Source organism: Anser brachyrhynchus (assembly GCF_964034855.1).
Source record: "Anser brachyrhynchus genome assembly, chromosome: 2".
Taxonomy (NCBI): Eukaryota; Metazoa; Chordata; class Aves; order Anseriformes; family Anatidae; genus Anser; species Anser brachyrhynchus.
The window spans coordinates 57,498,016-57,510,757 of record NC_137695.1 but is presented as its reverse complement, the minus strand read 5'-3'; the positions used below and the strand labels follow the sequence as shown (position 1 = coordinate 57,510,757).

Below are 12,742 nucleotides of genomic sequence, written 5' to 3'. Positions count from 1 at the left end.
GGTGGTCTTTAATGATACTCATTTGTGTGTCTTAGACAATAATGAGGGTACTCACCAGAATAAATGTGAGTGTCTCCAAGCAAGAACTCAGACTCAGTCTTGCACTCCTTGATTTTTAGGGTCAAATAATGACAGCAAGATTTTTACTTTGAGATTTAGTTAAGTATAGCAGCTTTAAACTGTTTCTGCTGCATATTCCTTAATCAGTGTGTATGCAACTCCTCTTGAATGTTCAATTTAAATGTGAGCTCCATGGTAGGAAGAAATAAACAGCATGCATTTAAGAATGATTATGTGAATAAAGGGTATAGAATGTGAGTTAGAAAAAAGAATTTAGTCTTGAATAATGAGTACTCATAGAGCATCAAGACATTAAAGTACATGTATGGAAAGGTTATATAACATCAGATAATTAAATAAGGTAGCATTGGCTCAAAAAGATAAATTCTAAATCAGTATTTGTAGGTCAACTGTGCATCTTCCTGTTTTCATACACTTAGAAACATTAAAACAAGGGCTCCGTCCAGTCATGAATATACTTAATGTTTTAATAGACTGTCTTTTCCATTTCATAGCCCATTTATTCACTGAGTAAATAGAATGTTTGATGACATGGTACAAATCCTTTGTTCACTGCTTGTTGTTGTTGGATTGTTTGGTTGTTTGTTTTTCATTAAGTACTGAGCAAGTTCAGCAGTTTAATATGGATTGAGTTCTGTTCTGGCCATTTACTGTGTGAGAGTCAGTGTTGTCCTTTTTTATTGTCCTGAAGCTCTTGTGATTTACTTTTTTAATAAACAGTAAAAGCATTAGTAGAGTCTAGCTACTTTCAAGTAAATTAAGTTCTTTACTGTACCTGCTATCAGAGTGTAATTATACACTTTAATGTTCCCATTGAGAACCAACATCAGATGACCAGTTTCACAATTAAGGACAGAACGAAATATATTTACAGTTGCAAGGAAGGTAAAATTGTAAATCAGCATGATAAAATACCAAAATGTTGGATTTCTTTATAATATACATATGGTTTTACCAAATTTATTTGACAGCACCATAGCTGGAGAATAATAAAACAGTATAATAAATAAATAATAATAATAATAATAAAATAGTTGCAAGATGCTTGAAATTTAACTTTTACAATCATATGATCCTGTTAATGATGTAGATAATAAAAACTTTTTAAAGTGTAAAAACTCACATAACAAACTGCTTCTGTTTTGTCCATTTGGTAAATGCTATTGTACTATGACCTGGAAAAATATTAACTGAAACATGATTGTTACAGCCAGAAAAACTGAAGGAGGTTTTAGCAAAATTAAATGATTTTATGAACTAATATCTCTCACTTTGTCACTTATGAATACAGATGATGTTCATGCCAGTGTAACTTCAAGGAAATGAAGACTGTGCATTTTAACTTGCATCTACTTGTAGCTCAAAGTTAGTTGAAAATATCCAGGGTTTCAGGTTTAGGATTTAACAGGCCTTCAGCACGGCCTTTGATTATTATTTTTTTTTCCCTAATTTAACCATTTGAATAAAGTTATTTTAAAGAGAAGAAAGCATGCACCAACAGTATTACACATTATATTTTCAGGACAAAATACTTCTGTTATTTATTTATTAATTTATTTTTATAAATTATCAATACACCATACAGGTAACTTTAGAGATTTTCTGGTTGGAAAAAAAAAAAAAAGAAAGAAAAACTAGTTGTTCGGGAAATTAAATAACTGGAATTTGGATGAGAAACACGTTGCCATGGAAGTTTGCTATCTCCCTTAGTGGAGTTACAGACTGCAATTCATACCATGCACCATAATTGACTTTCTGGAGTCAGAGTAGGTTATGAAAACAATAGTTTTTGTGTGCCTGATGATCATACTGAACTGCAGTTTTACTTCAGTTTTCTCTGGCACTGCTAGTAGCAATAGCAGTATATAACTAGTCAAACATAACTATAACACTATATAACTAGTGTTATAGAAACACAGACCAATTCAGTATGGTCTAATTTGTATATTGCTGTGGTTAGGGTGCAAAAGCTAGGTGTAGATTAAAGCTGAATTGCAAAGTATAGTATAATCATGTTTATTGCCTCATTTATCAAACATAATATAAGCATAACACTTTCCCATTTGGTTTTTAAATAAAATTATCTTTGAAAAGCTGAAGAATTAATGAAATAAAATTTATTTGAGGGTCTTGTGTTGCATTAGAACTGGATGAAAATGATCATCAGCCATAGAGTTAAGTGCATGAAAAATCATCCTACTTATACAGACCCTTAAGACAGTAACTTCATGGCATATTTGGAAGCTTAGTCTGAGTTTAGAAGTCTTGCTTTCCTTCAAATATCTTAGTTCTTTCTTCTGTGTATTTTGTAAATAACGCCTTGACAGACCTCCAGATTTTCCCAGAAGAACCTGCTTTTTTCTTACATGATACAATGCAGAAATTAGGTGTAATACAGCAGTGCACTGCACTGTTATGTACACTCATCACAAAATGATTGTCTTAAGTAACTGTTAGATTGTATAGCAATTCAGTTGAATAACTACACAAATTAGAAGAAGAATCTAATTGTCCTACAGAAAAGAAAAGGGTGAGGGGTTTTTAGCCGTGGTCAATGGATTACATTTCTTTATATATTGTTTCCTTTTTTATTTTCTTCCACTGCTTTTTAATTCATTTAATTAATGCAGTTTTTGCATTTTTGCATTTATGCATTTTGCATATTATCCAAGACAAATAACCACACATTTAGAGACAGATTTGCACGAGATCTAGCGAAGTGCAGGTGTTATTAGTGTACCAGAATAATAACAATAGTGAAATACAGAATAATAGGAAATAATAAAAGGAAAAATATGCCTGTGCTTCAACATTCAGAAAGACCTAGGAAAGTGCAGAGAGCTGCTGGCGTATCTTCAGCAGATATTGCACTCACAACTTGGCACAATATTCTCACCACCTTAGGGAACAGTTCTTCACGGATTTATTTTGAAAGTTCCTGGCAGGCATTTTTCATTTTATAACATAACATATATTTTATAATATAAAATGTAAGAATAAAATTTGTGCATTTTACCCATGAATTGAGTTAAAAATAGAACTTGACACGTCAATAACATGTATACATTTTATCTACTGTAAAGAGAAACAAAATCATAAAAACTAAACTAAGAAAAAAATAAATCAAAACCTAATAGCAAATGTATTTTTTCTTTTTCAAGCATTGACATCACTTAGGGTTGAATTATTTGACAAATACAACAGGATTCAGATTCAGTACACTGGAAGCTAATCAGGCAACAGAAACTTAAAATTGATTTTTCTTCACCTTATGCTTCTAGAATATGAAGAAGTATGTGCTCTTGTATATACAAAGTACATCTGTATCCGTATTAAGTTTAGTGGTTTGCCCCCCTTGTGGCAGATGTATTGCCTTTTGAAAAACTTAGTAAAGGCAGTGTCAGTTTTACTGCAGCAGATTTCAAACCAGTGAGTTGCCCATGTCCTTACAGCCAGACTGTAGTGCCTGAAGGCAGTGTTCAAACACATTACCTTTGGCTCTCTACTCCATTGCGAGAGAGCATAAAAATGGAGACTCTTTTGACTGATGTGCTGGGACAGAGCTTCTTCATTTTTACTGGTGCAATGAGATGTAGTAATGTATCTCTAACAAGAGATCAGCTAACTTAGTAGTACTGAGATTCAAACTGCAAAAACTCATGTGGCAAATTTAACATGCTGTCACATTGACACTACTTGGGACTCCTGAAAAAAATAGATTAGGATCTTCTGAAGTAATTTCTCTATAGGCAACTTGTCATGGGTTGCAACAAGGAGGTTTTTTCTTATGATTTTGAGCCTTACCCCTTGTATTAGAATGGGAAAGCTTCAATTTTTGCTGTTAAAATATGTACATAATATACTGTTTATGTGCTTATATTTGCCATAATGATATTTTAGTACCCATGATTAAGAGTGACAACAAATGAAACCATGCATGTGGAATACTGTGGCCCAGCCAGAGATGCTTTGATGAATCTCTGATGTTTTCAAAGGATAGATGCTTAGTGCCTGGTTAATATTTTTTATTAATACAGTATTCGTATATATGTTAGTACACACAGCAGGCATGAGGCTCACATCATACAGTAAAAAAAAAAAAAACAAACAAAAACACAAGGATCTTTTCCCTAAAAAATATTTAATCTAAAAAGAAAATTAAAGTAGATGAAATAGAGATAACGGAGAAGAGATAATGAAGATGCAAAAAGTGATAAAATTTCACCTATGCTGGGAATCAGTAGTACAGAACCTTTGTATTTTCAATCCCAGAGATTATTTTGTATGTACTGTGTAGAGTAGATCGTTTAGAGATCATTAGCAATTTTTAAATACGTGTACATGTTAAATTTCCGATGAATCTTGTTGAGTTTATTTTCTGCATGGTAAGCATTTCTCTGGAAAGTACTTTGCTGTTCTGATCAATGTCATTTTACTGATATCCCCGATAGCAGGGATTTTTTAGTAACTCCAGGCAGTACATTAAACAAATTAGATAAGTGGCTGTGCTGAAGTCAGTGTTGAGTCTTTATGAATGAGCACTTCTGTGTTTTTCAGATGCTGACATTGAGGATACAGTTATATTTTTCTCACCAGAAAGAGAGGAAATAGAGAACTATTGGAGCCTGAGTCTGATGTGAAGTATTTCTTAATTAATTAATTAATTAATTTGGGAACTCCAATCTCTTTTTACAGATTTGGTTCCCTGACCAAAACTTACCAAATTCTGCAAGTGGCCAAAAGTACAGGACAAAAGTGCCTGCACAGGGCTACTTGTGTCTGCTGCACAAGTAGTAAGACCCGTGACTGTTGACTTCTCCTTTGAAATTTGTGAATGGGGTCCTAACAATATTTTAAAGGTTTTCTGACTTTATTATTCTTCAGAGGAAAACTGAATGTGGTGATGTCATTAACTAATGAAACTGTGTTAATTGTGCCATCTCAGAAATATACTTGAATAAGGCCTAACACATCTTCCTGGACAGATAAAAGTAGTGTTGTATTTTTAAGATGTCAACAGCCAGCATCATCCAGGCTATTCAAGAGTGGAGAAGTCAGATTGAAAGTAATCAGACTTGTACTTCCTATTTAAATTTTTATGTTTTTTAATAATGTCAATTTCTTTTTTTTCCCCCTCTTACCATATTTTTGTTTCCCTTTCTCCCTTTCCCTCTTTCCTAAACTCATGCTTTCTCTTGTGATATATATATATATATAGTCCATTGCAACAGTAGCCTCTGAGAACAATCAGACCTCACTGAATGTATGTGAATATACAGTACGCAATGGCTTAGGTCTCTTTCCTACAAATGCAGGCTAGTTCAGTGGCTAAGGATGAGAAAAATTATATATTTACACTGCAATTATAGGAATTATGTGGTTTACTGTCTAAGTACCATTTCTCATCATGGTAATTACCATGATATTAAATAGCTGAGTGTCATCATAGAAGGAACACAAGTCATTACCACAGTTCTACATACGATAACTCTTAAACATAATTGCTATGTAATCTTTAGGTGATTGAATTATCATGCAGGCCCATGTGCATACTGCCAGCATAGCTATGCATAAAAGAAAGCTGCTTAATCAAAGATTACTGCTGTTTCTTTTTTTTAATTGAATGATTTTCTAAACATGATAATTCAGGGGCAGGTTTTGAAAAAAAATGTGTTACTTTTACTCAGCTTTGTAACTGTGCGTTATGAGTTTGCTTCAATGAATAATGAGAAAAACATGTCTGCATGTTGGCAAGAGTGATCTAGGTACAAAAGGGATACTTGCCTTTTCAGGGCTAACATGTTGGGAGTCCATAAACCCACAGAAATCAAGTCAATGTCCTGAACAGATCTTGGTCGCATGCTTGACAGTTATGGTAACTTTTGCAGATGTTACAAGGAGGAACAGCTGGCCGTAGGGGTAAGGTGATATACTCCATATAGGAGATCCTATAAACAGCAACAAGTAAATCTAACAAATATTAAAGGAAAAGGATCTATGATTTTGTATATGGAACTATTTTTTATGATGAGTATTTGTTACGACAGTTGCTTAAGCTATAATATCCATAAATTTCTTTAATTTGTATCATTTCTTCATGGCAGTTGTATGCCAGTTTGGAAGAGTATAATCTATGTAGCAGATCTGCTTTACATAGAAACATGAATTTGGTAATTACACTGTGATTAAAAATATAACCTTCATGTAGATTTTTTTTTTTCTGTAAACAGTTTTCATGCTTTTCTAAAATTTCTTAATACCCACAAAAATCTTGAGAAAATGTTTATTGGATTTTTCTTCAAGCAAAAATAACAGGGTTTATATAATCTCTTTTACAGTATTTTTCTATCAAATTTCTTTGTTTCTACAAAATAAACTCCAGAAGTAATTTATTTTCTTGAGTAATGACAGTATACAAGACAACCCCACCTCTGAACTCACATACTATTGCTTCTAAATACACACTCAGAATAGGAAACAGAGCGCCTTCATTTCTGAGAGCAGCACCTTCATCTATGCCTGACTAAATGTGTCCTTCTTACATGCTGATAAATTTTTAATGGATTTCTTGCACTAAAATCAGTGTGCCATTCTGATATTTAATTTTCAGTTGATTCACTGTCCAGGAATTTGTCATTCATAGCTATTAGATCAGACTCAAAGTTTTAATTGAACTTGGAGCTTAATGAGTATTTTTTATCGGAGTGTATATGGCAAAGTGTGGTAAGAAAATTTCTTCCCCATTCAGTTGACATAACGTAGGTCAGAGTTTATTGTTTCATCAGACATCTTTGTATGTTTAAGGGAAATTTGGGCTAGTTTCAAGTTATATGGTTGTAAACTGTTCAGTATGTATTAGATGGACCAATAGACACCATGCTTCCCTATATCAAACTTAAGAACTGTAAACGGAATTTTTACAAGGTAACTCAGATCTTGAGTTCTTCAATTTGTCATAATCCCCAGAGTCATGTCAACTGAGGACTATGACCATATTATGATTATGTGTATAGATTTATTAAGATCTCTGAAGGTCAAATGACAATATCAACCAGAAACAGGTATCACATACTTCATTGTAATGCACAGGAACATTGTTTCAGAAAAACAAATGTTCTGGAAGTAGTATTGAACTATTTATTATATTAGTGATTTGTGGGAAAAATCCTGAAGGATAGAAATATAATGTGTTGGTCTTTATATTTGAAAACTTGCTATGCTTAATGATGTGAGGTTGTATGAATAGGCATTTAATCAATATGACAGCAAGCCTTAGTCTCAATTGAGTGTGTTTTAGTTAATGAATACAAGATGGGATGTGGATTTCGTAACAGAACAATGAGAAAGACATCATTTATGAAATATTGGTTATGTTTCTACCTACTTTTCAGTACAAAATAAATGCTAAACATCATGAAGCTTGATTGAATCCTTTTCTTTGAGAATCAAAGAGCTCTTATATCCCTGTGAAAAGTGTTTCTGGAAATTACAGAATGTGAAAAAGCAATCTATACAGGCGCTATACATAAGCAGTCCCTTTATAGTAACTGATGACTCAGCACTAGTAAAAATTGACTCAGCGGATCATTTTGGTAGTCATTACATTCTCAGATGGTTAGGAATAGATGTAACTACTTCTTATGGCACTTCTCTGAATCAGAATGTAAAATAATATTTCAGAAATTACTTAGCATTTTAAAGTGCATGTTTGATATATGTTGTCAAAAACAAAGGCAACAGTTTTTAACATGATAGTTGATAATGTAGCCCATACAAATTCAGATTGAAATATATACATTTATTTAGGCAGAGTGTACAAAGTACTTTAATGGAGTTTCAAAAGACTATTTTGCATTAATTGCACAATGTGAGTGTTTTTGAGGGAGTCTGAAAGATTTAAATTACTTTCCATCATAATAGCAAAAATAAGTTAGGATTTTAAAAAGTTGCAAGTAGTCACCCAAGAGCAGTCCATAGAAGTAGGCAAAAATAAGAAAGCTGTGATTGAAGAATATATGATAAAATGCTATCCTTGATTTAATTCAGAGCATGAAATATGGCATGGTATGCCAATAAGTGTGAATGCTTATGAAGAATATAGGTGGGAAAGACTTTTTTTCTTTAAAAAAAATATAATTTTTTATTAATCCTTTCTAAAGAATATTGCTTAGTGGCCATTTAAATTATTAGTTGTGAATAGTGAGGATGAAATCCTGATACAAGTAGTAGCTAGGGCACTAGTGACTCAGCACAAATTAAGTGACTCACAAAGAGGTTTTCTTACAAATAGTAGCTAGGTCACTAGTGATTGATTACAAGTTATGTGGCTCAGAGAGAGGTTTTCTTAAACAAATCTGTACACATTTTTAGAGATCTGAATGTTTACAATCTTTTACCGAGCTCTTCTTAAAAGAGAATCATAGAATCATACGGAAACATTCAGGTTGGAAAAGACCTCTAAGATACAGTCCACCCTTTAACCCAGCACTTACAAGTCCACCACTAAAACACGCTACTAAGTTCCACCTCTATACGTTGCTTGAAGACCTCCAGGGATGGTGACTCAATCACTCTCCAGAGAAGCCTCTTCCAATGCCACACAACCCTTTCAGTAAAGAAATTCTCCTAATATCCAAGCTAAACCTCCCGTGGTACAACTAGAGGCCATGTACCCTCATCTTATCACTTGGTGCCTAGGAGAAGAGCTCAGTCCCCACCTCACTACAACCTCCTTTAAAGTAATTGTAAAGTGCTATAAGATTTCCCCTAAGCCTTCTTTTATCCAAGCTAAACAACCCCAGCTCCCTCTGCTGATCCTCAGAAGACTTGCTCTCTAGACCCTTCACCGGCTTCATTTCCCTTCTTTGGACATGCTCCAGCACCTCAATGTCCGTCTTGTAGTGAGGGCCCAAAACAGAACACCGTATTCAAGGTGCAGCCTCACCAGAGCCGAAGAAAGAGGGACAATCACTTCCTTAGTCCTGCTGACCATGCTATTTCTGATACAAGCCAGGATGCTCTTGGCCTTCTTGACCACTTGAGCGCACTGCTGGCTGATACTCAACTGGCTAATAACCCATACCCCCAGAAAATTCAATACTCAGCAGAAGTTTGTCTATTTAATACAATCAAGTTCCATGGCTATTATTTCCGGATCTTGCCTCCAGAAAAATGTAGAACACTGTGGCTCATTCTTTAGAGACTTAAAGAAAGTAAGGCTACATCAAATTTTATGGTATCATTATGCAACTTTTTTGTGAATACTGGATTAACCTTAAATTATAATGATTGCATCCTTTGATTTTCTTCCCTGATTTTGAAAAGAACCAAACCTAGAAAAGAAATCTTAGCCCAAATCATGGAACTTTTTTTCTCAAAATTAGTTGAGGTCATGTCTTACAAAACATGTTCATATAAAACTGAATTGGACAAGGTTTATGCCTATGGTTTAAATAAAGATTGAGGAATCTCTTAAAACTCCTAAGCAATTTCCTTAGATTCATGTCTTACTGCTCACAGTCCTCTCAAATACATATATTGGATTTTTAAGAGGTATAACATGAATTAGTAATAACAACTCAGAAATTTGCCTCTCATTTTCAACTATAATTGGGAAAATGTGTAGGAAAGCAACTATATTAAGAGAAGCCAAGATAAGCTGAGTACAGTGGTAGTGTTGTCCCACAGACTCTGCTTTATAACATCCAATGAATTAAATTTATGCTCTTCCTGGTTCCTACTTTTGATAGTATTAAGGTATGGTCAAGAGAAAATGTATTTGCAAAGCATTGCACAGGTTTTTATTCTGTTCAAGTACAGTCCACATACGGCATGTCTCTTTTTCCAGTTGCTAAAGGAATATATAATCACTAATCAACAATGTTATTTGTTTTTGTCTTTTAGGGGCTGATGTTATCAATTTTGATGGCCATGTAGTGTTACCATACAGATTCAGGAACAAGAAAATGAAAACATTGAAAGATGTCATCTCTCTGAAATTTAAAACCTCTGAAAGTGAAGGTGTAATCTTCCACGGAGAAGGACAGCAAGGAGACTATATCACCTTGGAACTCAAGAAAGCCAAACTTGTTCTAAATTTAAATTTAGGTATATTTTGATTGTCTGGTTTTGTGCACTTTTTAACTCTCCAAAGAATTTACCTCCTTTTTTTTCCTCAGTAATATGGCAGGCCACATCATTTAATTAGAACATTTGTTGAAAACTTTCCTCATTCCTTTTATTATTATTATTTTTTTCTTTTCCTGTTCTATGCCTCCCCATTTACTTCATGTGAGATAACATGAAAATAAAATCATTAAAAAAAAGATCAACAATATATTGTTATAAGAAATTTGTCACAAAGATAAGAGTATTAGTGGAATAGTTTGGTCTTCTTCATAGAATCACAAAATAGTTGAGGTTGGAAGGGACCTCTGGAGGTCATCTTGTCCAACCCCCCTGCTCAAGGAGGGTCACCTAGAACCAGGAACATGTCCAAAAATCTTTTGAATGTCTCCAAGAATGGAGACTGTCATGGTCTTATTTGTAAGAAAGTAATCAAGTGTCAGTATGAGAGAAGGGTGCTGCCTTTAATTATAGAAGAATAAGGATCAGCAATCTTCAGGAAAAAAAAAAAAAAAAAGATAAGCCTGGGAAGATATGTGAGGTTGAGGCTCAGTGACCCTCCTAGAAAGAAGTATAGCTTGAAGGTAGGCAGAGAGAAGTGTTTTGTTTTTGTTTGTTTGTTTGTTTGTTTGTTGTTTAAGCTCTTAATATGAGGCAAAAAGACAGTATGATCATTTGTAGTGAAGTAATGTCTTAAGCCATGGCAGTTTGATTTGCCAGAATGTGTTATCAACACGCACAGCCTTAGTGTCTGAATTGCAGGCATGCTCCAGAAATGCTTTAGGTTCTCATGTATTCAAAACATGGAAGAATGCACTGAGTTATTGGGCAATGCAGCAATTTTTTAAACTTATTGCTGAATTTGTCATTTGCTGCTTCAGTTGAGATCTATACTATCAGCCTTTGCTGGCTTAACTACGTCAGTCAGCATACAATGAGATGTGATTTCTGATGAACATAACTGCATTGGCAAAAGTCCCTGGAAAGAACAGCAGTAAGCTGCAAAACTGTACTCTTGCAACTAGTTTATTTGACTTCAAGAAAACTAAGGCTGATACAGGAGAAAAGACTGAAATAAGCTATGTTAGCAAAAGACTATTTTTTTTTTTTTTCTGCAGCTTGATCAGTCTTCATCGAGTCTCTTCCTATACAGTAGCTGGTCTAGTTATATAGACGGAGTCTACAAAGTATTGAACTTATTTGTTTGCAGTTATCAGACCGAAAAGACTTTTTGTTACCAGAGTTTATTATCACTCACAGTGTCCTCACCAATCAGTACAGTTCCATTGAAGCTCAGGACCTGGCACAAAGGCTATTCTGGGAAGGGTGACAGCTTTTCATTTCTGTTGGACAGGGATCAAAACACAGAAAACCCTTAGATGAAAACAGTTTTGCAACTGAAAGTACATATTGCTTCTCTGGTTCACCTCCGAATAACTATGCATAACTATTTATACAGTTTACCAATCTGATACTTGCTGTATTTGATCTACCTATCTGTATTTACGGCAACAACCCTCCACGGTTTGCTTCATAGTGGGCTGACTTGCTCCAGCCTCTTGTGTGTCCGGTATGATTCAGGTAAAATATTGACAGAATAAAAGGAAAATGTTTGCCTAACTGGTGTGAGGTGAAAATTGCTGTTGTTTCTATTCTTATTTTAGGTAGCAACCAGCTTGGCTCTATTTATGGCCACACATCTGTGATGACAGGCAGTCTCTTAGATGACCACCACTGGCACTCCATCATCATAGAGCGCCATGGAAGAAACATCAATCTCACCCTGGACAGACACATTCAGCATTTCAGAACCAATGGAGAATTTGATTACCTGGACCTGGATTATGAGGTAGATGGTGATTTTTTTTTTTTCATTTTCATTTAAATAGACTTTAGAAAGAGAAGTTCAATAAGAAGGAACGAGAAAATTAATATAATTAACTTTTTTTTAACTTTTTTTTGTTTAGTTTTAATGATCGTTTTAATTAATTTTGTCTTATATTTCATGGAATTTTATTTTGAACACTGTTTCCTTTTAGGTGTAAATTTAGTTTCCCTTCATTAATCTAACAGATAACTTCTATTATAAGGCTCGTCTCAACCTGTTGTTCTGAAATGGGAGGTCTATGTAATTCAGCAAGCTAATGCTTCAACTAAGCAGCTGCTGTAAGCACAAAAATAAAAATAAATAAAAAAAAAAAAGTTTTTTACTTAATGACCTTGATCTTGCTTTTTTTTTTTAAGCACATAAGTACTTCCTTGTATTTTCACAAGCACACCATCAATAACTAATTTCCAGAAAGAAATAATAGAGCTAGAAAACTTCCAAGAAAAATTTTGTTTAATGAGTCAGTTAATAAATACAAGTGTTGGTAATAAACTACACTACACTACACTACACTACACTTTCTCTTAGCCGAAAGGCTGAGAAGTGGTTTTAGAAACCAGGGGGGAGAAACTGGATCAAGGAACATTTACCTTTAGCACAAGAGGATCAAGTCAGAGAATGCTCGAGCAAGGTGTACATACATAAGTC

The 12,742-nt window shown here is 34.1% G+C and overlaps 1 protein-coding gene across 21 annotated transcripts in view; it reads left to right on the top strand.

The window, feature by feature from the left end:
* Positions 1-12,742, top strand: part of CNTNAP2 (contactin associated protein 2) — a 1,160,459-nt gene that overhangs the window by 544,253 nt on the left and 603,464 nt on the right. For all 21 annotated transcript variants that reach the window (XM_080582584.1, XM_080582595.1, XM_080582598.1 and 18 more), the window contains 2 exons: positions 9,985-10,188; positions 11,871-12,055. In XM_080582584.1, the coding sequence (XP_080438710.1) occupies positions 9,985-10,188; positions 11,871-12,055 (389 nt within the window). The remainder of the gene's footprint in view (positions 1-9,984; positions 10,189-11,870; positions 12,056-12,742) is intronic.